This window comes from Loxodonta africana, chromosome 23 (assembly GCF_030014295.1).
Source record: "Loxodonta africana isolate mLoxAfr1 chromosome 23, mLoxAfr1.hap2, whole genome shotgun sequence".
Taxonomy (NCBI): Eukaryota; Metazoa; Chordata; class Mammalia; order Proboscidea; family Elephantidae; genus Loxodonta; species Loxodonta africana.
The window spans coordinates 67,533,346-67,558,838 of NC_087364.1; the positions used below are offsets into that span (position 1 = coordinate 67,533,346).

Consider the following 25,493-nt stretch of genomic DNA (forward strand, 5'->3'; position numbering starts at 1 on the left):
AAGCCTTCATAACTTCTTAAATTTTTGAAAACATGTTTTTATTTTTTGGAATTCACACTTTTGCTGACAGAATTTCTTCTCACTTTAGGATTTCCCAAGCATTCTATTTTAGGAATTTTGTTAGTAGGCAGCAGCTTTTGATATTGATGTAATTTTATATTGTGTTTGTGGAAACAATTGCTTTTTGGATGAATGAAAGGGGCAGTTGTTTGGTAGGGTTTTAAGAATCTAATGGCTCGACGTAGTTACACACTTAGCAGATTGTTTTAAATCCACTAATTTATATTGGTGGCTCTTAGATATCTGGGGATCAGAAAGCCTGTTGCAAAATTGATGATTAGTTTGTCTCTTCGCGCCAGAAAAGTACACACATAGCTACTACAGGAGATTTCAAGACCCCATGAAGGCGTGTTTTAGAAATGGGATAGCACATGTACACATAAGGAGAATATGAGGCACTATATAAAAGCTTTAAGAAAAATGTAAACAAATGGTCAGTATCCTAAGCAGGGAGCAGTCAATGCGGGTGGTTGGGGGCAGCTTATGGAACAGGGCACGGGGATGGGCAGGCTTCACGGAGATGAGGGAATTTGAAGGCCTGATGGGCATTCAGAAGACAAAACCCATTCCAAGCAGAGTTGATAAAATAAGCATGAGTAAATAGAGGGGACGGGAAAGTGCCTGGCCTGTTCGGATATCCGTGAATATTAGGACCTCCTTCAGGAGAATGACTGTTACTGATCGGCTTCTGAGTCCTGTTCTGTGCCCAGCATACAACACTTCTATGCACTCGATGAGTACATGTGAAGCTACACTTCAGACTCTTTGTTATGATTTCTGAGGCCACGGTTCTGTGTTCTATCACATTGCATCTGTGCTCTCATATATATATACTTCTGTAGAGAAACAAGTTAAATGTGTATTGTTTCAGTGACTGTGTGCACTAATTGACTTTAAAAAGAAAATTAAAACTTAACTAAGGTGTGATAGCATGATCGGATGCTTTTCAGATCACTAATGTGAAAAATTCCACCAGGCATTCACCCATCGTCTCATGGTGCAAAGATTGCTGTTTTGGAGGCTACTTTTAGGCAAGACTAAATGGCTAGATAGAACCAGAGTGTAAGCAGCTTCTGGCCGGAAGTATTTTTGATCTGTGCAAAGTGTTAGGAAGGAATTTTAAAGATGATTATTGATGGCCAAGATAATAATGAGAATGGCTTTTATTTGTGTCTTTTTTACGTGTTAGGTATGGTATTAAGCATTTAAAAATATTATTTTACATAGAAGAACAATGTTATTATTCCCCTTTTACAGACAAGGACACTAAGAACTAAAGAGGGAGGGGAAAAGTAGTTTGTCTAAGTTCATCCCATTGGTAAGTGGCAGAGGTGGGATTTGAGTGCCCAAGATCTGGTAACGGCTAAGCCTGATCACAGCAAGACGGAGCTAGACAGATTTATCGCTTTTTTTTTTTTTTAAATAACTATTTTAGCTTGTATTCCTACTCTCATTTGATTCTGATTTCACTTAATGCCATGAATGAAGTCAAGAAGATCTATAAGGAAGTCCTTGATACAGAGCAATTGTAAAACACCCATTATGTTTCAAGAACACACCTGAGATGTATTCCTATTTATGCATACAGTATAGTTCTAGTTATAGCATATAGGCTTGTTGATTTATATTTGCTTAAGTTGAGGAACTTTATGGCAGAGTTCTTTCTTCTTTTGTGACATGGCTGTTTTCTGACTTTCAGGTTTTAAATGCACAGAGAGCAGGATTCAAAGCAGCCATAGTTCACAATGTTGACTCTGATGACCTCATTAGCATGGGATCCAACGACAGTAAGTACAGGTATCACTTTTCTTCTCTCCTGTTTGACAGATCATTCCAAACTAAAGATTAGCAGGATTTCCCTTCTTTTATTTTCTGTTTACAAAGCAAAATTTCTTACATATCGGAAAGATAATTACCAATTCTTAATTCTCTTGGAACAATTTTATTCACAATAAAGGTGGAATTAGCTTGTTCTTTTCTGAACAGGTTTGTTTTTTTTAACCTATGTCTTTTACTTTAGAAGACTTGTTAACATTTTGGTGAGCACCAAAGAAAAACTAAAGCTCTAAATAGATGTAAACATGCTGAGTTAAGAACGCTGCAGAAGGATTTCACGATTTATGTAGAGATTCACGTCATTACATTTTAGGATATGCGGCTGTCCTGAGTAACTCCCTCCTGTATTCTTGTGGAATTTCCAAAGCCACGTACGTGTTCTTCCTTACACCAGTTGGTTGTTAGCCACTTAATATACGTTAGCACATCCGTAGTTTTTCATGTGAAATGGAAGCATCTTTCCTTACTCTACACTGAATACTAGCCTGTAGGGAAAAGGAGCCAATTTTAGTGAAGTAACTGGCTTTAATCAGACTGTTACTTCCAAGCTGTATGCTTTGACTTTAATTTCTGTCACTCAGGACATCGTGGGTTTGTTTTATCAAAACCTTTGTGTTACTAAGATGATTTATTGTCAACATTCATGATTCAAAGGTCTTATTTTTATTTGTCATTTAGTACATAGCCATAATATCTCTCGGTATTAAGTCCCATTAATTCATATATATAAGGAAGAACTTGGAGCAAAGGGCATAAACCTATGGACTGATACAGTACACTGGAACATATTTAGACTCTAAATAACTACATCCTCAACAGCAAGCATTTTGCATTCCGCGACCAAAAAGTTGTCTTTTTATACCCTAAAACAGTATTTTCGTTGTAGTTGTTATTTGAGTAGAATTCTTCCTTTACTCCTAAAATAATCTTAAGCAAAATTATGATAAACCTAAAACTTACTGAGCTCTTCAATTAATTTCTTCATATTTTAACTATTATTATAAGCTTCTAGTTGATTAAATCTTCATTGATTGTAGAAACCATGATACTTTTAAGAAGTTCTAGCATTTCAGGGGCAACGTGACAAGCACTGCTTGGGAAGAAGAGATGATGGACACAGTTTATTTACCAAATGTGGCACAGTGGTTAAAGCACTTGACTGCTAACCAGAAGGTCGGTGGTTCAAAACCACCAGCAGTTCCACAGGAGAAAAATGTAACATTCTGGTTCCATAGAGATTTACAGCCTTGGGAACCCTGGGGGGTTGCTGTGAGTCAAAATCAACTCAGCAGAAGTGGGGGGTTGTTACTGCAGATTTATTATATTTTCCTTCTCCTCCTTTAACTATTTCCTCCTTTTTTTTTTTTTTTTTTTTGTAATTATTATCCCGTGTCAGTAACTTTCATGCCCTGTATGCATTACTGGCAAAATGGAAAGCACACATACTCTGGAAACTAGACAGTCCCGAATTTAAATTCAGGCTGTGCTTGTATTAGCTGTATAACTTTGAGCAAGTTACTTTTTCTCAGTTGTCTTGCCTTTAGCCAACCTTCAAGACTTTCTCAGGGACTAAATGTGTTTTACATTGAACAAACCAGTTGGTATTTGTATACTGATACTTATTCTTTTGACATGTTTTCAGTAAAAGTTTTGCAAGCTGTAAGTGTTATTTCCCTGTAACTCATGCTCTGCCTTTGGAATACCATAAAGCCTTATTGTGATAACGTGTCCTAAGAAAATCATCCCAAGGAGAATGTGCTGATTTTAAAACAGCACATAGCACATGATCCTGCTGTTGCCATGGAAATACCCCAACTTAGTTATTATGTTTCCAAGATTGTTCAGAATTTTGATCATTGACTTTATTGCTTGGATTACTTTCTGTGACATTTTGCCCCATCCTGCGTCTGGATATTTGTGTTTAAACACTTCATGTAATCCCAAGACCAAAGTAAAGATTTCACCATTTTCATCTTTGCTGTTACTTGGTAGGGGAAGGGGAAACATGAATTTATGCAAAGGACCATGTATCTCTTCTTCTTTCCAAAGCTGAGTTCCTAGCTACAAGGAATCTTGCAAGTGTTATTCTACAGGAGAAGTTCTCGTATCTGGCAACAAGGAGGTTTTAAAAGCCCCTTGCCGCCAACGCCTCACACGAGGAATGTATCAGTTTCTGTGTCAGCCAGGACACGGGGTGGGTTAACTAGGTGAGCCAGTAACACCTGTCGTCTTCAGGAGGCAGCAGAATGGTGGAAAAAACACCAGCTTCCAAATCAGGAAATGTTGGCTTATTCCAGGCTAGTTGACACAGGAATTAGCCTGTGCCCTTGGGAAAGTTACTTAACCTTTCTGAGCCCATTATTTTCATCTATAAGAGCGTGAATAATTTGAATGTTATTGATCTTCACAAGGTTGGAAGGCTGTATGTGAAACGGTATATGAGAAAAACCCATGCCATGGCCGAGTGGGAGGGCCTAGATGGAAGCGAGAACCCTCGGGCCTGAGTCCAGGCTGTGCAAATTCCTAACCGTATAACCTGGGCAAGTTTTCTTTTTCCTCTCTCTCTGTCTCTTTTTTTTTTTTTTTGCTTCCTTCCTTCAATAAATATTTTTTTGACTGCCTACTCTGCATCCTCAAAGCGGGACCAATAAACAACATCACGTAAATAGAGAAGAAATTAAAGTCGTCAGTGATTTCATTCTACTTGGATCAACAATACACGCTCTTAGAAGCAGCACTCAAAAAAATCAGCGTGCTGCATTGGGCAAATCTGATGCAAATGACCTCGTTAAACTTTAAAAAAGCAGAGATGTCACTCTGACGACTAAGGTGCATCTGACCCAAGCCGGGGTCTTTTCATTCGCCTCTTAAGCCCGTGAAACTTGGATAAAGAAAAAGAAAGGAAGAATTGACGCGTTTCAACTGTGGCGTTGGCAAAGACTATTGAATATACCATGAACTGCCAAAAGAATGAACAGATCAATCTTAAAGAAATACAGCCAGGATGTTTCTTAGAAGCGAGGACAGTACGACTTTGACCTGCTCATTTTGGACACGTCATCTGGGAGGACTAGTTGCTAGAAGAGGGCATTGTGGTTGGTAAAGTAGAGGGCCAGTAAAAACCAGGGAAGAAGTCAGTGAGACGAATCGACAGAACGGCCACAACAACAGTGGACTCAGGCGTACCAGCAATCAGGAAGGCGGCGCAGGACCGGTCAGCATTTTGTTCCGTCAGACGTAAGGTCACCATGAGTTGGAGCCAACTCTATGGCAGCTCGGACAGCTCTCTGTGAAGCATCGGTTTAGGCACTGTGCCTACAGCAGGGTGTGATTTCTGGGTACCATTAGCCAGAGTTTGAATTCCGGCTCTACCACCTACCAGCTGTGTTACCTTGGGTAGTTTACCCAACACCTCTATGCCTAAGTTTTCAGACCAGGAAAGTGGTATAACAGTAGTACGAATCTCATTGAGTTTTTGTGAGAATTAAGTGAATTAAGACATGTAAAGCATCTAGAGTGTACTGCATGGTTTTTAGTAATCATTCAGTAATCGTTTAGCTATTATTTTTGTTATTATGATTACATTCTAGAGTAGGAGGGGGAAATGAACACAATTACAATCAAGTAGTGATAAGTACTATGAAGAAAAATACGTCAGACAAAGGGGATGTAGAGAGACAGGGATGGGGGTGGAGGGTGGCTGTGTTAGATATGGTGGTCAGCGAAGGCTTCTGTGAGGCCTTAGCATTTGAGCCTAATCTACAGTGAGGGGCTAAGCCATGCACGTTTTTAAAGGTGGAGTCTTCTAAGCAGAGAGAACAGCAAGTACTAAGGCCCTAAGGTATAGCAGGCTTGGTGTTTTCAAGGCATGGTGGAAAGCCACAGGGGCCAGAGAGGATTGAGCCAAGGAGAGAGCAATAGAGGATGAGGTTAGAGAGGGACTCAGGGGCCAAATGAGGACTTTGGAATTTATTCTAATTAGATTTTGAACAGGCATGAGGTGATCTGACTTACATTTTAAAATGATTACTTTGGCTGTTCTTTGGAGAACAGACTGTAGGTAGCCCAGCAAGAGGTGACAGTGGTTTGGGGTATTAGCAGTGACTGAAATGAGAAGTGGTAGGATCATGGCTATGTTTTGAAGTTGACAGGATTTGCTGTAGGAAGTAAAGGAAAGGAAGGAGTCAAAGATGACTCCAAGGTGTTTACCCTGAGAAACCAGGCAAATTGTGACGCTGTTTAAGAGATGAGAAAGACCAGGAGTAGAATTAGTTGAGAGGATAGAGACGTTGAGAGTTCTGTTTGAGAAGCGCTAAGTTTCAAGCAACTATTAGGCCAAGTGGAAACATTGAGCAGGCAATTGGGTATATGAATCTGGAGAGGTTGGGGCTGGTGATTTAACCTATAAAATAGCCATGTTCTTACGATAATACTGTTTGGCAGTGAATAAAGTTGTTTTGTTGGTCAAAATTAAGATTTAGTGTTTTTTTTTTAAGTACTTTGTGTACGAAAACATGTTTGAGTTTGCTTTTCATAGAGAAATAGTGTTGCAAAATCTCCAAGATGGCAATTCAGATTTGCATGTAGCATTTTTTTCCCATTTCTCTTAAACGTCAGACTAAAGTAAGGAACTTTCTACATCTCTTTAGGTATCATAACGAAAAGAAGCTATGTTACTTTCAGTGACTGTGAGCCAGTAATTACAAGCCAAAGGTTCCTCCTTGAGTTTATTAAAGTATTATCATAAAAGCATAAAATATCTCACAGAAGGTTTATAATTCCAAGTTTTAAGTATCAAAAGGAATTTAAATTGATATGTGATAGAGAAAAATCTCTTAGCAAGGTCAAAAATATTTCCTTAAAATAAATATAGTCATACAGCAGTGCCTCTGCAGCTGTTAAAAATGATAAGTACAGTGTAACAGGATAGAAGGATACCTGAGTTGTATCATTAGGTGGAAAAAAAAAGTTTACACATTTTTCCGTTATTATATGATCCTATTGATATAAAAAATAAGTTTTTTACTTATTCTACTGATATAAAAATAATGATTAAACAGACATTCCTTGACTAGCCATTTTGGTTCCTGCCCTCATGGTGCCTGCATGGTGTACTTCTGAGGGAGTGAGTGAGTGAGTGAGTGTGTGAGTGAGTGAGTGACTGTACGTGAATGACTGTAAGTGAATGAGTGTGTAAGTGAATGAGTGAGTGTGAATGAATGACTGTGAGAGTGAATGTGTGAGTGACTGAGTGTATGTGAATGACTATGTAAGTGAATGAGTGAGTGAATGAATGAGTGTGTGTGTGACCTTGTGAGTCACTGTGAGTGTGTGAGTGAATGAGTGAATGTGTGAGTGACTGAGTGGCTGAGTGACTACGTGAATGACTATGTAAGTGAATGAGTGAGTGAATGAGTGAGTGTGAATGAATGACTGTGAGAGAGTGAATGAGTGAGTGACTGTCTGACCTTGTCAGTCACTGTGTGTGAATGAGTGAAGGAATGACAGAGTGAATGTGTGACTGAGTGTGTGACTGTGATTGTGAGTGACTGACTATATGTGAATGACTATGTGAGTGAATGAGTGAGTGAATGAGTGAGTGTGAATGAATGAGTGACAGAGAGTGAATGAGTGAGTGACTGTCTGACCTTGTCAGTCACTGTGTGTGAATGAGTGAAGGAATGACGGAGTGAATGTGTGACTGAGTGTGTGACTGTGACTGTGAGTGACTGACTATATGTGAATGACTATGTGAGTGAATGAGTGAGTGACTGCGAACAAGTGACTGAATGAGTGAGTGACTGTGAGAGAGAGTGAGTGAGTGTGACTGTGAATGAGTGAGTGACTGTGAGAGAGAGTGAGTGAGTGTGACTGTGAATGAGTGAGTGACTGAGCGAGTGAGTAGGAAGAAGGGAGGTGAGTAGGGAGGAGGGATGAATGTTTATATTTACCTAAAACAATCTAGACAGAAAAATAAAACCCCTTCTCTACCAAGGATACCAAGGTTTTAAAACTTGTCTTCATTAGGAGAGAAGAACAGATCGGTGGTTGCTGAGGTTGCGGGGAGGGGTTGAGCGTACAGGGGCGTGAGGCGATAGAACATTATGTCGTGATTGCATGTGTTCGTCACAAACATAACTGTATGTGGTTGCCAAAACTTACAGAATTGTTTATTTATAAAAATTTCACAAACCCTTGTCTTTGTGTGGGAAAGATTATGATTGTTTTTGCTTTCTTCTTCTTGTGTTCCCCTCGCCCTCTTTAAAAATGCATCATGAACAGGCATTTTTTTTTTTTTAATAACAAAAGAAAACAAACAGACTTTTTCTTTAAAGCCAAATCTGTTGAATTAACTCACATCTAATAATAAGGCTGCATTTTCTGTAGTAACATGAAGAGGATTGTTTATTTTTACTCATTTGTAATGGCTAATTTTTGTAAAATTTTTTACGCATTGACGTTTGATCATGCTTTTGAATGTGAGCATAAGAGTTGCATTTCTTAGACACCGGTCAAAACTACAGAGCTTACAATAGACTCTATGTTTAAAGGAAGTAGGGATTTACCCAGCTTCCCTAACCTATGTCCGTATCAACTCCTGTCAGCCCTTCACTCTGATGAGCTGGGGATAAGTCGTATCATTTTGCAGACTGTTGTAAAGCGAGCTTTTCTTAAACTCTCTGGCTTACACCTCTCCTGGGAATGGATTTGTAAAAAAAGCTTTTTTACTTTTTCATTTAGGAATTCAGTTATGTGTGGAAAAAAAAAAACCCTAAGATTTCTTTCTTCCTTCTCTAACCATTAAAGTTATAATGTCCATAGAGGAGTAAATTAAATAGAAATGTTAAAAATAAAAGTCATGTCTTAATTTCACAGAATTAAGTTGAGAAAATTAAGTGGGATTTGAGAAACACGCACACGAAATGTTAGCTTTTATTGTGCAAATGGTAGCATGTTTCTCAGCCACTTTGAAAACAGTGTAAACCTGACATCTGGAAAATGAACCAGTAGACAGTTAATGTTGGTTATAATTGTTTCCCACTACGTATGTTGCCATTTGGAAGACATTAAATTGATTGTACATCCAGTGTGGACTTTTAAGAACAATTATATTATTTTATACAGTCGAGGTGTTAAAGAAAATTGACATACCATCAGTTTTTATTGGGGAGTCATCAGCTAATTCCCTGAAAGATGAATTCACATATGAAAAAGGGTAAGTAATGAATATAAAAAATAACCAGGTAAGCTAAAATCCTTCTTTATATCCATGTAAAATTATATAATATTAGTTGTAAACTGGTTATGTCTTAGATGGCTTATATATTAAGACTTTACCATATCATACTATTTCTTTGTATTGTAAGTTGAAAGTATATTCATGCTAGGGAGAATAAGGTACCCATGTTGCTAAAAAAGATGGCACAGTTTTTAATTTTACAGTGTCATCAAACCGCAAGTGTTTAAAACAATGCAATTTGCATTTGTCTGACATTTTCCATTAAGGAATGTCTGTGTTTTATTTAAAAGGAATTTATTTTATAGGCACAGAATTCAAAACACAAATGTGCTAAGTGACTGACTTTTACAAAGACAAAAAGTTAGTTTTCATGTTAAAAAGTTCTCAAAACAACTCATTATAACTAAGACGCCTAGAATAAAAAAAAAAATAGAAAACAACAGGAATTAGCAAGGATGTGAAGAAATTGGGACCCTCGTCCATTGCTGGTAGACTGTAAAATAGTACAACCTCTGTGGAAAACAGCTTAGAGATTCCTCAGAAAATTAAAACATAGAAGCACCATATGATCCAGCAATTTCTCTCCTAGGTATAGACCGCAAAGAATTGAAAACGGGAACACAAACAGATACATATACACTAGTGTTCATTGCAGTACTATTCACAGTAGCCAAAAGATGGAAACAACCTATTTGTCCATCCACACATGAATGAATAAAACAAAATGTAGTACATACACACAATGGAATATTACCCTGCTATGAAGAAAAATGAAGCCCTGATACATGCTACAATGCAGATGAACCTTGAAAGCATTGTGCAAAGTAAAATAAGTCACACACAAAAGGACAAATATTGTATGATCTCACTTACATGAAATATCTGAAGTAGGCGACTGTATAGACACCAAAGTTTTTTACTAGTTACCAAGGATGAGTGAGAGGAACAAAGGAGAAGTTACCACTTCGGGGGCACTGAGCTTCTGTGAAGGGTGATGGAAAAATTTGGAAATGGCTCGTGGTGGTGATAACAACCTGATGAACGTAAGTGATGTCACTGAGTTGCACATGTAAAAGATTTTGAAATTGCAAATGTTTTGTTTTACCACAATAAAAAAAAAAGTTTTTAAATCTCATTGCAAAGGAAACATATAGACTAAAAATATCTGAAAGTACAGCTGTCTCATCTAATGTTGAAAACAGTACAACTAATACTTTAGAGCTTCCCCAAAATGTAGGAAGTGGAAACAGACTAAGAGGAACAATAACAATATTAATAATAATAGCAGCAAACATCTATTGAGTAACAAGTGCCAAGTACTGATGAAGCAAGGACTTCTACATTTGTTGTCCACTAAATTCTCACAACAACCTTTTAAAGGTTGTTATTATTATCTCTTGTTATCCACATTTGCCAAAAGAGGAAATTGGCACAATGAAATCCGATTCTAATTAGAAGATAAAATACACCCACTCCTCGCATATCCACATGGGTACGTTCCAAAGACCAGGTCATTGTGCAAAAATCAGCATTATGTGAAAATGGAGGATGAGCACATCAGATCACAAAATGGAGGATGACTACATCATTACATAACTGCCAGATTGCATCATTATATAACAGTCAAACCACTGAGAATCTTGGCCAGCCATGTTGACACATAACCTCGACCATCACAGCTAGCATTACTCTTGCCTCACACCTTAGTATTCGTTACTGCCAGATGTACGTCGTTAATGCTCAAAATAGTCAGATAATAGATTTTTTCCTAGTGATGTAAATGCAAAATATTGGAATAGCGAGATAGTTGATAAGTGAGTAGTAGGTGAATATTTGAGTAGGTACATGAATATATGAGCTGGCAAATGTATAAAAGTAGGAGGACGAGGTTTTCTGTTTACCGATTTTGTCTTTTTTCTCACACAGCTTTTATTTTTAAAAACTGTTCACATATTACATGTGCAGAACATTTTTATTAAGATAGGAAGTGTAATTTTGGATGTTGTATTAAAAAAGTATTTATGCAAACTGCTATTTTGTCAGCCGTGTTTGTGTAGTTAGTAGAGAGGGGAGAGCTAATACTTGATTTTACCTCAGTATTATTTCTTCACTTAGAAATCTGCATATTTTCGTATGTATTTTAAATAATCTTTTTTTGTTTGTTTTTAATTCTAAAACTGTACCTTTTTAAATTGAAAAATCATACATCTATGCTGGCAAAATATGCAAAAATTCAGAAATATAAAACATTCAAAGTCACCAAGATTCTACTCTGCAGTAAGAATGACTGTTTAAAAAAACCTTTCTTTCCTGTATTTGAATACTACTTTATTAATGATTATTTACCCAAAAAATGGAACTGTACAATACATAACATATTGTAACATGCTTAACATTCACACCCTTTCCGTGTTAATACAAGTCCACAAAATTACTTTTCCCAACTCTTGGGGACAGATATATTATGGAATTGAACATGTCTCAGGTTTTTAAAAGTTAAGTAACATTCCACGTGGGGTTTGAGACAGCGTCCCATAATCAAACAAACGAATGTATCTGCGGTAAACGTGTGAGTGTGTTCTCCTGTCGGTTCAGTTCAGGTTGACTGTCAAAGGAATTGCAAACATTATTTTTTTTTAAGTGTCCTGGATTTCAGAATTGTGCATGAGAGATTATACACCTGTACACATAGATTAAAATTAATTCATTTGTTCTACTTTTTATTATGAAAAATTTTAAACATATTTAAAAGTAGGGAGATGAGTATAATAAACTTGCATGTACCCATTATTTGGAGCGCTGGTGGCGCAGAGGTTAAGAGCTCGGCTGCTGACCAAAAAAGGTTGGTGGTTTGAATCTACCACTCACTCCTTGGAGACCTTATGGTGCAGCTCTCCTCTGTCCTATGGGGTCACTATGAGTTGGAATCCACTCGAGAGCAGTGGGTTTGATTTTTGGTTTAGTGAAACTAAACTGCCGTGGAGATATCTGAGGCTTCCTCCACAAGACAGAGCAGTACACTGGCGTGAGGCAGGAGACATGGGGCTGACTGCCGGGTTCGTCTAGTAGAATGTAGGATGTTTGGTGAGACATCTGTGAGCGCTGCCTGAGGGTCAAACTCAGGGAAGCAGCCAGCTGAAATAGTGGGTGCTGCCTGACAGTTGTGCCAATCACAGGTCCTGACCTGGAAAATTGATCTGTAGGAAAGGAGACTGAGGTTCAGTAGTGTGGCTTTAGCCCTTTGATCCAAGATCGTAGGGGTTAGATATCAGAAAGAACAGATGACAAAGAAGACATCATGCATAAACAGGAATGAGGACATTAGTCAGGTTATTGTTATAAAGGTTGGCAATTCAAATCTACCAGGAGGCGCCTCGGAAGAAGAGCCTGGCACTCCCAAAAGATCATAGCCATTGACAGCCCTACAGAGCACAGTTCTACTGTGAAACACATGAGGTTGCCATGAGTCCGAATCAGCTCGACAGCAACTGTGATTTTTGTTACAAAGCCTAGGCCCAGGCACCGGAACACGGTACGGTTTGAAATCAGCCTGGGAACTCAGGCAGAGAAGGATAAGACCCCACTACCTGAGTTGCTTAGGGCTCTACTTAAGTGGACAGGGCTTAGCCTCAGAGCCCTTGGAGACTGTGTTAGGGATGGACGTGGAGACAGTGTGGGAAGACACCAAAGCTGTTTAAACACCCCTTCCTCCAGTACAGATTGGTCCGGCACTGGGATGGGGATGAGTTTGTAGACTCAGCTGTGGGAGACCTGGGCAGGCCGGGGAAACAGGATTGAAGCCAGAGGACAGATATTCTGTGAGAGTTCTTTACCCGCTAGGTCAAACCTCCATCATGAGCAGTTTGGTTAAGTGATATCTTGAATGTTCATTGAGCTTTTGATTCAAGATGCTTCAACCTTTTGTGACTTGTAGACCCCTTAAAATTCTTACAGTGTAGCTTCACAGTTCACTGGCATGGTGTAAGAGTGGCCGGCAGGCATCCATAGGACGTGTAGAACCCAGACCTACGAATCTTAACATAATTCTGTACTGGAAAACTATGGAATTGATTCCATTCCTGTAATTCTAGACACATTAGGAAGTTTCCAGTAAGTTCTCTTAATTTCTAGTTTACTGGGCCTTCCTGCCTTGTTCTTTTACCTTGATGTTTCTTACCTAGCAGCTCTGTTGATTTATGAGCAACCCTGGGGCTCGTCTTATAGGGCAGTATTTATTATTTTATCTCATCCAGGCAAAATATACCTTAGGAAGACATTAACATAAGAGGAAAAAGAAAAAAAATAACAGAATAAAAGAGGCATAAGCTTTGCTGTTGCTGAGATATTAAATTTAGGCTATGGGCTTAGTGTTGGTTCTAAACCCCAACGTTGTAATTGAGAGCAGGTTGGTGGTGGTGGGTGGGAGATTTCAGGGAACTATAAACTCGTGGAAGGGCTCTGACACTTAGAAGTGGCACCACTGTCACTGTTTCTCAGCCCTGGCCCGGCGGTTTCAGAGGTTCGTGCCAAGAACAGGGCCGTTGTTTACAGAGCTGACCTCACGCTGGAAGAGATGGTATCAGGTGGAGCAGTGGCGCCTGCTGCTGGAAGAGATGGTATCAGGTGGAGCAGCTGCGCCTGCTGGAGCTTCTTTTCCCTTTTTACACTGATGACCCATCAGTCACTTCAGTATGTTATAAAAAGCTCCAGAAATGCACGCGATTCCTTTGTCTTCCCCTATTCTGCTGGAAAGCGATAAAAAGAGAAAGTGACTTGTAGTCTAGCAGTCCTTTCAGTTTTGGAAAAATATTGTTTGAATTATTGAGGGCAAATTGCTAATCTTATCTTTTTGTTTGTTTTTGTTTTGGGTGAAGCTTTTTAAGAGTTCCTTGGATATGAGTGTAATAGCATAAAAAACAACAAAACCAAACCCGTTTCCATTGAGTCGATTCCGACTCCTAGCAAACCTAGAGAACAGAGTAGAACTGCCCCACAGGATTTCCAGGGAGCAGCTGGTGGATTCGAAATGCAGACCTTTTTTGTTAGCAGCCAAGCTCTTAACCACTGCATACCAGGGCTCCTAATAATAGCATGAAGTCTTAAAAAAAGCATTTAAATAGAAATAAATTTGCTTTCATATTATTTTTCTTAAGTAGTATGGTGTCCTAAGCAACCCCATATGGGGGAAGGAGTCACCCTGTTTTTTATTTCTGTGTATACTGTGTACACTGAGGCATTCCCCCGCAGGCCATAACAGAGGAGTATTCCTGGGACCGTAGCATACCGCTTGCTGTCCAACTCGTAGCGACTCTATAGGACAGAGTAGAAGTTCCCCATAGGATTTCCAAGGCTGTGCATCTGTACGGAAGCAGCCTGACACATCTTTTTCTCGTGGAGTGGCTGGTGGGTTTGAACCATTGACCTTTTGGTTAGCAGCTGAGTGCTTAACCACTGCACCACCAGGTTCCTTCCTAGTAGCACAGTGGATCCAATATAGAGATCAGTCATATTACTGAACATCACACAGATCCTTCCCTAGACTGTGGAGATTTTCGGATGCATTATTTCGCTTCCATGTAAAATTTGCTCATGCAACACAGATAATGTGCTTATTCTGATCGCAGTTTTATCTCACGCATCCCTGTCAGATTTTTACAATAGTAACATCACAGTAACTACAGAAAGGATTAATAACAAAGGAGAATAAGGCAGGCAGCATTTTCCCACCAACATACACATTTCTGTGTATTCCAGTCAAGCAGTGGAGGTGTTGGGGAACAGCCAAGTCACAACACTTGTGAATTCCTTTACCAGTCTTCCATCCCCTATTTCAGAGATGAATGTGAAGTACAGAGGCTGTGCTCGTTATCCTTACCTGGTCCAACAGGTCCATGAAAAGCAGACAGGTATAGGAGGGAGTACAGTTTTCATCAGTGGGGCTCTGTAATTTATGAATTTGTTTGGCATGAGGGTTCTTGTTGACATATCAACTAAGGTACTACTATCATGATTTATTATGTAGATTTTGCATATAAAACATAGCTTTTGCCCAGGTTGCTAAACTCAGTAAATGATCTCTCTCCAAGACAGACACGGTAAGTATTGGTTGGCTCCTTTTAAATTAGATAGGAAGTTATCTTGGCAAATATGTAAAATCAACTTACAGATGAAGAAAAAGTCCCTTAAATTTTTGGAAGTCATATGTTAGAAAATGAGACATGTGTAGTGGATTGAATTGTAGTGTCTAAATGTCTTTTTCTTTTAGTATTTTTTCTTGTTTTTAATTAACATCATTTTCAACAACTCTTAGTATTTCTCAATTATTAATTTTTGTTTTCTTCCAGGGGCCACATTGTCTTAGTTCCAGAATTCAGTCTTCCCCTGGAATACTACCTAATCCCCTTCCTTATCATTGTGGGCATCTGTCTCATCTTGATAGTCATTTTCATGGTAGGTGAATTAATTTTAAATGATTTTTAAAAAAACATCACCAGGTATATAGAAAGCCGTGGATGGATCTAACAAAACATTGTGGCAACTGAAAGAAGAGTACGTATTATATGAGTCCATTTATATGAAGTTCTGGTAAAAACCAGAAGAGTGGTTGTCCCTGGGGCATTGGGGAGGGCTGAGGATTTATTGGGAAGGGTTTGAGGGAACTTTCTGGGGCCGAGAGTAATGTTCTGTATCTTAATGAAGGTGTGAGTTGCACAACTGTGTACATTTTTCTGAACTCAGCGAATTGTACACTTAAATTTTGTACATTTCATTATATGTAAATTTTACCTAAAGGGAAGAAAAATGTAAACAAATACTAAACTCTAATTAATGATATGTGTATTGAAGCATTTGGGGGAAAGAATACAGATGTCTACAGCGTACTTTGAAATGCACTGTAAGAAAAAAAAAAGAGGAAAAAATAAGACATATTGATGGGTTAAGAGTTCAGCTGGTAACCAAAAGGTCGGCAGTTCGAATCCACCAGTTACTCTTTGGAAACCCTACGGGGCAGTTCTACTTTGTTCTGTACGGTCACTATGAGTTGGAATCAACTTGACGGCAGTGAGTTTGGTTTTATCGATGGGTAGATAGAAGGATGGATAGATGGATAAGATAAGTGATTTTTGAAAAGTATACCAAAAATCAAACCCGTTGCCGTTGAGTCGATTTCGACTCATAGCAACCCTTTAGTAAGATGTTAATTACAGAATCTAGGTGGTAGATACATGAGTGTTCATTGTAAAATTCTTTCAACGTTTTCGTGTGTTTGAAAACTTTCATGTTAAAATGTTAAAAGTGGCACAAAAAATGTAAAAAAAAGAATAGTAGGAGGGTTTGAGGTTAAGGAAGATAACATACTGTTTATCCAAAACGATCATTACCAGAGTATAGTCCCAGAGCCCTCTGGGGTTCTAGAGGGTTAAAACTATTTTCATAATAATACTGAGACATTAATTCGTGTTGGTCACATTCGTTCAGGTTTCTAGAGGCTGTGTGATATGTGATATCAAAACAGATTGAATGTGGAAGCGGATAGGAGAAACCATCTGGATTTTATGGAGAGATAGTAAAAGAAATGTGCAAGGATATCAGGCAGTCCTACTGTTTTTCCTACATTTTTTGTTCATTTTGCGTAAAAAATTTATGTTAACATAATGTGTTCATTATTACATAGAATTTATATTTTAATTTATAGACTGGATGCTGTCTTTAAAATGTGCAGTCTTCCCAGGATGCCATGGCATTTTTTTTCCATTTATTTAGGTCTTTCATAGCCTTCAGTTTGATAATTTTTTTTTTTAAAACCTGTAAAGGTTTTGCACGTCTTTTATTAGATTTATCCCATAAATATAGTTCTTGTTGCTATTGTGACAGGGGTATTGAAATTACATTTTCTAAGTGGTTATTGGAAACACTAGTGGTGTAGTGGTTAAGAGCTGCAGCTGCTAACCAAAAGGTTACCAGTTCGAATCCACCAGGCACTCTTTGGACACCCTATGGGGCAGTTCTTTCTGTCCTGTAGGGTTGCTATGAGTCAGAATTGACGTGACAGCAACGGGTTTGTTTAAGTGGCTATTACTGGGACATAAGAATATTTCTGATTTTGTAAAAAATAAACATAATTTTGGGGTAATATTACATTTATAGAGAAGTTACAAAGAAGGGAGTTCCTGTACACCCCTCACCCAGCTTCCTCCATTGTGGGCATCTGACACTACCACGGGGCAGTTAGTTGTCAGAGCTAAGAGTGTGACATTGGTACATTCCCAGCAAAAAATTGGTACATTACTGCTAACTAAACTCCAGACTTTATTTGGATTTCACCGGTTTTTCCATTAATGTTTTCTTTCTGTTTCAAGATCCAACCCAAGGTACCACACTGTGTTTAGTTTCATGTCTTCTCAGACCTATGACAGTGTCTTAACCTTTCCTTGTATTTCATGACCTTGACAGTCTTAAGGAGTACTGGTCAGGTGTGCTATAGAATGTTCCTGAATCTGATGTTTCTCTCATAATTAGACTGGGTTATGAGTTTTTCAAGGAACGCTGGTGGTGCAGTTGGTTACGTGCTTGTCACCCAGCACCTCCACAGGAGAAAGACCTGGTGATCTGCTTCCATAAAGAGTACAGCCAAGAAAACTGTGAGGCAGTTCTACTCTGTTGTACGGGGTCGCTAGGAGTCAGAATCAACTGGACAGCACCTAACAACAACAGTATTGGGTTTTTCAAAAGAATGCCACAGAGGTGAAGGGCCCTTCTTATCACGTATCAGGAGTACATGAGGTCCACATAACATCACTGATGATGTTAACTTTCATCCCTTGGTGAAGACAGTGTTTGCCAGGTTTCTCCACTGTAAGTCACTCTTTTTCCCTTTCCTTACTCTCTTCTCTGTAAGTCAGTAAGTGTAAAGGTGGGAGGGGTGAGAATTAAGCTTCACCTCTTGGAAGCGGGAGTATCTACATACATTATTTGGAGTTCTTCGGTGAGGAAAATTTGTCCCTTCTCCATGTTATTCAATCATTTATATTAGTATACACTCATGTAAATATATCTTATATTTTGGGTTGTAATCCAACATTATTTTTTTTAATTTTCTTTAAAAATTTTATTTAGTTTGTTGTTACTGAGAATATATACAGCAAAACATACAGCAGTTTAACAGTTCCTACATATACAATTCAGTGTCATTTATTACATTCTTCGAGTTGTACAACTGTTCTCACCCCCCCCCCCTTTTCTGAGTTGTTCCTGCCAGCTTAACATAAACTCACTGCCCCCTAAGTTTCCTGTCTAATCTTTCGAGTTCCTGTTGTCAATCTGATCCCAAATAGATAGTTTTTAAAAGAGCATAATGGTCAAGGCAGACATTTCTCACTAGTTAAGCTAAACTATTGTTTGTTTTTCAGAAGACTTGAAGGGGTGTTTTTGGTTTAAGGTTTAAAGATTATCTCAAGGCAGTAGTTTCAGGAGTTCATCCAGCCTGCATGGCTCCAAAAAGCCTGAAGTCCATGAAAATTTGAAATTCTGTCCTACAGTTTATCCCTTTTGATCATGAGTCTTCTATAGAATCTTTGATCAGAATGTTTGGTAATAGTAGCCAGGCACCATCTAGCTCTTCTGGTCTCAGGGCAGAGGGCAGTTAGCCACATGTTCCATTTCCTTCTTCTATTCTTGACACAGAGCTCTGGTGGGACAATGGTTAAGCATTCAGCTGCTAACCAAAAGGTGGCCAGTTCGAATCCACCAGCTGCTCCTTGGAAACCCTATGGGGCAGTTCAACTCTGTCCTGTGGGGTCGCTATGAGTCAGAATCAACTCGATGGCAATGAGTTTTTTGGTATTACAGATTCTCCTTCCTTTCTTGTTTCAGGTGAATAGAGACCAATTGTTATGCTTTGAATGGCTGCTTGCAAGCTTTTAAGACCCCAGACACTACACAAGGAACTAGGAGATAGACCAGAAGCACTAAATATACTATTAGGGAGACCATGATCCTAAACCTCCAAACCAAGAAACCAAATCCCATGAGGTGTTTGGTTATACATAAGCAACCTCAGCAACTACTCCTTTGTTGTTGTTGTTTCAGTGTTTCCAGCTTTGGTCGTTGGGAGCTTTGTCAGGTTGAATCCTCTGTCCCTTTGATTTGTCCCCATCCTTTTGTAAACACTTCTTACTGCCTGGTATTTCAAGATGCTGCAAGCTCTTGTATTTTTCCTGCCTTGGCCCTAAAATCAGACATTTCTCCAAGAAGCCCTGGTTTCTTTTATTGAAGAGTTGTATTTAGAAACCAAGATTTGGGCACTGGGCATTATTGTTTTTGTATATTTATCTTTTTTTTTTTTTAATAATTTTTATTGTGCTTTAAGTGAAAGTTTACAAATCAAGTCAGTCTGTCACATATAAGCTTATATACACCTTACTCCATACTCCCACTTACTCTCCCCCGAATGAGTCAGCCCTTCCAGTCTCTCCTTTCGTGACAATTTTGCCAGCTTCCAACGCTCTCTACCCTCCTATCTCCCCTCCAGACAGGAGATGCCAACACAGTCTCAAGTGTCCACCTGATACAAGTAGCTCACTCTTCATCAGCACATCTCTCCAACCCATTGTCCAGTCTCTTCCATGTCTGATGAGTTGTCTTCAGGAGTGTTTCCTGTCCTGGGCCAACAGAAGTTTTGGGGACCATGACCACCAGGATTCCTCTAGTCTCAGTCAGACCATTAAGTCTGGTCTTTTTATGAGAATTTGGGGTCTGCATCCCACTGATCTCCTGCTCCCTCAGGGGTTCTTTGTTGTGCTCCCTGTCAGGGTAGTCATCGGTGGTAGCCGGGTACCATCTAGTTCTTCTGGTCTCAGGATGATGTAAGTCTCTGGTTCATGTGGCCCTTTCTGTCTCTTGGGCTCATAGTTATCGTGTGACCTTGGTGTTCTTCATTCTCCTTTGATCCAGGTGGGTTGAGACAAATTGATGCATCTTAGATGGCCGCTTGTTAGCATTTAAGACCCCAGACGCCACATTTCAAAGTGGGATGCAGAATGTTTTCATAATAGAATTATTTTGCCAATTGACTTAGAAGTCCCCTTAAGCCATAGTCCCCAAACCCCCGCCCTTGCTCCGCTGACCTTTAAAGCATTCATTTTATCCTGGAAACATCTTTGCTTTTGGTCCAGTCCAGTTGAGCTGACCTTCCATGTATTGAGTATTGTCCTTCCCTTCACCTAAAGTAGTTCTTATCTACTAACTAATCAGTAAATAACCCTCTCCCTCCCTCCCTCCCTCCCCCCATCGTAACCACAAAAGTATGTGTTCTTTTCAATTTATACTATTTCTCAAGATCTTATAATAGTGGTCTTATACAATATTTGTCCTTTTGCCTCTGACTAATTTCGCTCAGCATAATGCCTTCCAGGTTCCTCCATGTTATGAAATGTTTCACAGATTCGTCACTGTTCTTTATCGATGCGTAGTATTCCATTGTGTGACTATACCACCATTTATTTACCCATTCATCCGTAGATGGACACCTTGGTTGCTTCCAGCTTTTTGCTATTGTAAACAGAGCTGCAATAAGCATGGGTGTGCATATATCTGTTCGTGTGAAGGCTCTTATTTCTCTAGGGTATATTCCGAGGAGTGGGATTTCTGGGTTGTATGGTAGTTCTATTTCTAACTTTTTAAGAAAACGCCAGATAGATTTCCAAAGTGGTTGTACCATTTTACATTCCCACCAGCAGTGTATAAGAGCTCCAATCTCTCCGCAGCCTCTCCAACATTTATTATTTTGTGTTTTTTGGATTAATGCCAGCCTTGTTGGAGTGAGATGGAATCTCATGGTAGTTTTAATTTGCATTTCTCTAATGGCTGATGATAGAGAGCATTTTCTCATGTATCTGTTAGGTGCCTGAATATCTTCTTTAGTGAAGTGCGTGTTCATATCCTTTGCCCACTTCTTGATTGGGTTGTTTGTCTTTTTGTGGTTGAGTTTTGACAGAATCATATAGATTTTAGAGATCAGGCGCTGGTCGGAGATGTCATAGCTGAAAATTCTTTCCCAATCTGTAGGTGGTCTTTTTACTCTTTTGGTGAAGTCTTTAGATGAGCATAGGTGTTTGATTTTTAGGAGCTCCCAGTTATCTGGTTTCTCTTCATCATTTTTGGTAATGTTTTGTATTCTGTTTATGCCTTGTATTAGGGCTCCTAATGTTGTCCCTATTTTTTCTTCCATGATCTTTATCGTTTTAGTCTTTATGTTTAGGTCTTTGATCCACTTGGAGTTAGTTTTTGTGCATGGCGTGAGGTATGGTTCCTGTTTCATTTTTTTGCAAATGGATATCCAGTTATGGCAGCGCCATTTGTTAAAAAGACTATCTTTTCCCCAATTAACGGACACTGGGCCTTTGTCAAATTTCGTATGTGGATGGATTTATATCTGGGTTCTCAATTCTGTTCCATTGGTCTGTGTGCCTGTTGTTGTACCAGTACCAGGCTGTTTTGACTACTGTGGCTGTATAATATATTCTAAAATCAGGTAGAGTGAGGCCTCCCACTTTCTTCTTCTTTTTCAGTAATGCTTTACTTATTTGAGGCTTCTTCCCCTTCCATATGAAGTTGGTGATTTGTTTCTCCATCCCATTAAAAAATGTTATTGGAATTTGGATTGGAAGTGCATTGTATGTATAGATGGCTTTTGGTAGAATAGACATTTTTACTATGTTAAGTCTTCCTATCCATGAGCAAGGTATGTTTTTCCACTTAAGTATGTCCTTTTTAGTTTCTTGCAGTAGTACTTTGTAGTTTTCTTTGTATAGGTCTTTTACATCTTTGGTAAGATTTATTCCTAAGTATTTTATCTTCTTGGTGGCTACTGTAAATGGTATTGATTTGGTGATTTCCTCTTCAATGTTCTTTTTGTTGATGTGGAGGAATCCAAGAGATTTTTGTATGTTTATCTTATAACCTGAGACTCTGCCAAACTCTTCTATTAGTTTCAGTAGTTTTCTGGAGGATTCCTTAGGGTTTTCTGTGTATAAGATCATGTCATGTACAAATAGAGATAATTTTACTTCCTCCTTGCCAATCCGGATGCCCTTTATTTCTTTGTCTAGCCTAATTGCTCTGGCTAGGACCTCTAGCACAATGTTGAATAAGAGCGGTGATAAAGGGCATCCTTGTCTGGTTCCCGTTCTCAAGGGAAATGCTTTCAGGCTCTCCATTTAGAGTGATGTTGCCTATTGGCTTTGTATAAAAAAAAAAAAATTTTTTTTTTTTTTTTTTTAGATGCCCTTTATTGTGTTGAGGAATTTTCCTTCAATTCCTATTTTGGTGAGAGTTTTTATCATAAATGGGTGTTGGACTTTGTCAAATGCCTTTTCTGCATCAATTGATAAGATCATGTGGTTTTTGTCTTTTGTTTTATTTATATGGTGGATTACATTAATGGTTTTTCTAGTATTAAACCAGCCTTGCATACCTGGTATCAATCCCACTTGGTCGTGGTGGATTATTTTTTTGATATGTTGTTGAATTCTATTGCCTAGAATTTTGTTGAGGATTTTTGCATCTATGTTCATGAGGGATATAGGTCTATAATTTTATTTTTTTGTGATGTCTTTACCTGGTTTTGGTATCAGGAAGATGGTGGCTTCATAGAATGAGTTAGGTAGTATTCCGTCATTTTCTGTGCTTTGCAATACCTTTAGTAGTAGTGGTGTTAACTCTTCTCTGAAAGTTTGGTAGAACTCTGCAGTGAAGCCGTCTGGGCCAGGGCTTTTTTTTTGTTGGGAGTTTTTTGATTACCTTTCCAATCTCTTTTTTTGTTATGGGTCTATTTAGTTGTTCTACTTCTGATTGTGTTAGTTTAGGTAGGTAGTGTTTTTCCAGGAATTCATCCATTTCTTCTAGGTTTGCAAATTTGTTAGAGTACAGTTTTTCAAAATAATCTGATATGATTCTTTTAATTTCAGTTGGGTCTGCTGTGATGTGGCCCTTCTCGTTTCTTATTCGGGTTATTTGTTTCCTTTCCTGTATTTCTTTAGTCAGTCTAGCCAATGGTTTATCAATTTTGTTAATTTTTTCAAAGAACCAGCTTTTGGCTTTGTTAATTCTTTGGATTGTTTTTCTGTTCTCTAATTCATTTAGTTCAGCTCTAATTTTTATTATTTGTTTTCTTCTGGTGCCTGATGGATTCTTTTGTTGCTCACTTTCTATTTGTTCAAGTTGTAGGGACAGTTCTCTGATTTTGGCTCTTTCTTCTTTTTGTATGTGTGCATTTATCGATATAAATTGACCTCTGAGCACTGCTTTTGCTGTGTCCCAGAGGTTTTGATAGGAAGTATTTTCATTCTCATTGCATTCTATGATTTCCTTATTCCCTCCTTAATGTCTTCTATAACTCAGTCTTTTTTCAGGAGGGTATTGTTCAGTTTCCAAGTATTTGATTTCTTTTCCCTAATTTTTCTGTTATTGATTTCCACTTTTATGGCCTTATGGTCTGGGAAGATGCTTTGTAATATTTTGATGTTTTGGATTCTGCAAAGGTTTGTTTTATGACCTAATATGTGGTCTATTCTAGACAATAGTGCGCTAGAAAAAAAAGCATACTTTGCAGCAGTTGGTGGAGAGTTCTGTATAAGTCAATGAGGTCAAGTTGGTTGATTGTAGCAATTAGGTCTTCCGTGTCTCTGTTGAGTTTCTTACTGGATGTTCTGTCTTTCTCCGAACGTGGTGTGTTGAAGTCTCTTACTATAATTGTGGAGGTGTCTATCTCCCTTTTCAGTTCTGTTAAAGTTTGTTTTATGTATCTTGTAGCCCTGTCATTGGGTGCATAAATATTTAATATGGTTATATCTTCCTGGTCAATTGTCCCTTTAATCATTATGTAGTGTCCTTCATTATCCTTTGTGGTGGCTTTAAGTTTAAAGTCTATTTTGTCTGAAATTAATATTGCTACTCGTGCTCTTTTTTGCTTATTGTTTGCTTGATATATTTTTTTTCCATCCTTTGAGTTTTAGTTTGTTTGTGTCTCTGAGTCTAAGGTGTGTGTCTTGTAGGCAGCATATAGATGGATCATGTTTCTTTATCCAGTCTGAGACTCTCTGTCTCTTTATTGGTGCATTTAGTCCATTTACATTCAGCGTAATTATAGATAAATATGTGTTTAGTCATTTTGATGCCTTTTTATGTGTGTTGTTGACAATTTCATTTTTCCACTTTTTTGTGCTGAGTCATTTTTCTTTGTAAATTGTGTGTTCCTTATTTTCATAGTATTTAACTTTATGTTTGCTGAGTCATGTTTTTCTTGGTTTTTATCTTGAGTTATGGAGTTGTTATACCTCTTTGTGGTTACCTTAATATTTACCCCTATTTCTCTAAGTAAAAACCTACTTGTATTCTCCTATATCGCCTTGCATCCCTCTCCATATGGCAGTTCTATGCCACCTGTATTTAGTCCCTCTTTTTGATTATTGTGATCTTTTAATATTGACTTCAATGATTCCCTATTTTGAGTGTTTTTTTCTTTTTAAAATTAATCTTAATTTGTTTTTGTGATTTCCGTATTTGAGTTGATATCAGGATGTTCTGTTCTGTGACCTTGTGTTGTGCTGGTATCGGATATTATTGGTTTTCTGACCAATTTCCTTTAGTATTTCTTGTAGCTTTGGTTTGATTTTTGCAAATTCTCTAAGCTTGTGTTTATCTGTAAATGTTTTAATTTCGCCTTCATATTTTAGAGAGAATTTTGCTGGATAAATGATCCTTGCCTGGTAGTTTTTCTCCTTCAGTGCTCTATATATGTCATCCCATTGCCTTCTTGACTGCATGGTTTCTGCTGAGTAGTCTGAACTTATTCTTATTGATTCTCCTTCGTAGGAGATCTTTCTTTTATCCCTGGCTGCTTTTAAAATTTTCTCTTTATCTTTGGTTTTGGCAAGTTTGATGATAATATGTCTTGGTGTTTTTCTTTTTGGATCAATCTTAAATGGGGTTCGATGAGCATCTTGGATAGATATCCTTTCGTCTTTCATGATATCAGGGAAGTTTTCTGCCAACAGATCTTCAACTATTCTCTCTGTGTTTTCTCTTATCCCTCCCTGTTCTGGGACTCCAATGACACGCAAGTTATTCTTCTTGATAGAGTCCCACATGATTCTTAGGGTTTCTTCATTTTTTTTAATTCTTTTATCTGATTTTTTTCCAGCTATATTGGTGTCAATTCCCTGGTCTTCCAGATCTCCCACCCTGCATTCCATTTGCTTGAGTCTGCTCCTCTGACTTCCTATTGTGTTGTTTAATTCTGTAATTTTATTGTTAATCTTTTGGATTTCTGCATGCTGTCTCTCTATGGATTCTTGCA

The 25,493-nt window shown here is 38.3% G+C and overlaps 1 protein-coding gene across 7 annotated transcripts in view; it reads left to right on the forward strand.

The window, feature by feature from the left end:
• RNF13 (ring finger protein 13) overlaps positions 1-25,493 on the forward strand; it is a 125,806-nt gene that overhangs the window by 72,147 nt on the left and 28,166 nt on the right. For 5 of the 7 annotated variants that reach the window (XM_064275587.1, XM_023555426.2, XM_003416158.4 and 2 more), the window contains 3 exons: positions 1,760-1,847; positions 9,022-9,112; positions 15,481-15,586. In XM_064275587.1, the coding sequence (XP_064131657.1) occupies positions 1,760-1,847; positions 9,022-9,112; positions 15,481-15,586 (285 nt within the window). Of the gene's footprint in view, positions 1-1,759; positions 1,858-9,021; positions 9,113-15,480; positions 15,587-25,493 lie in introns of all 7 variants that reach the window. The other 2 variants (XM_064275588.1, XM_064275590.1) reach the window with 1 other exon arrangement.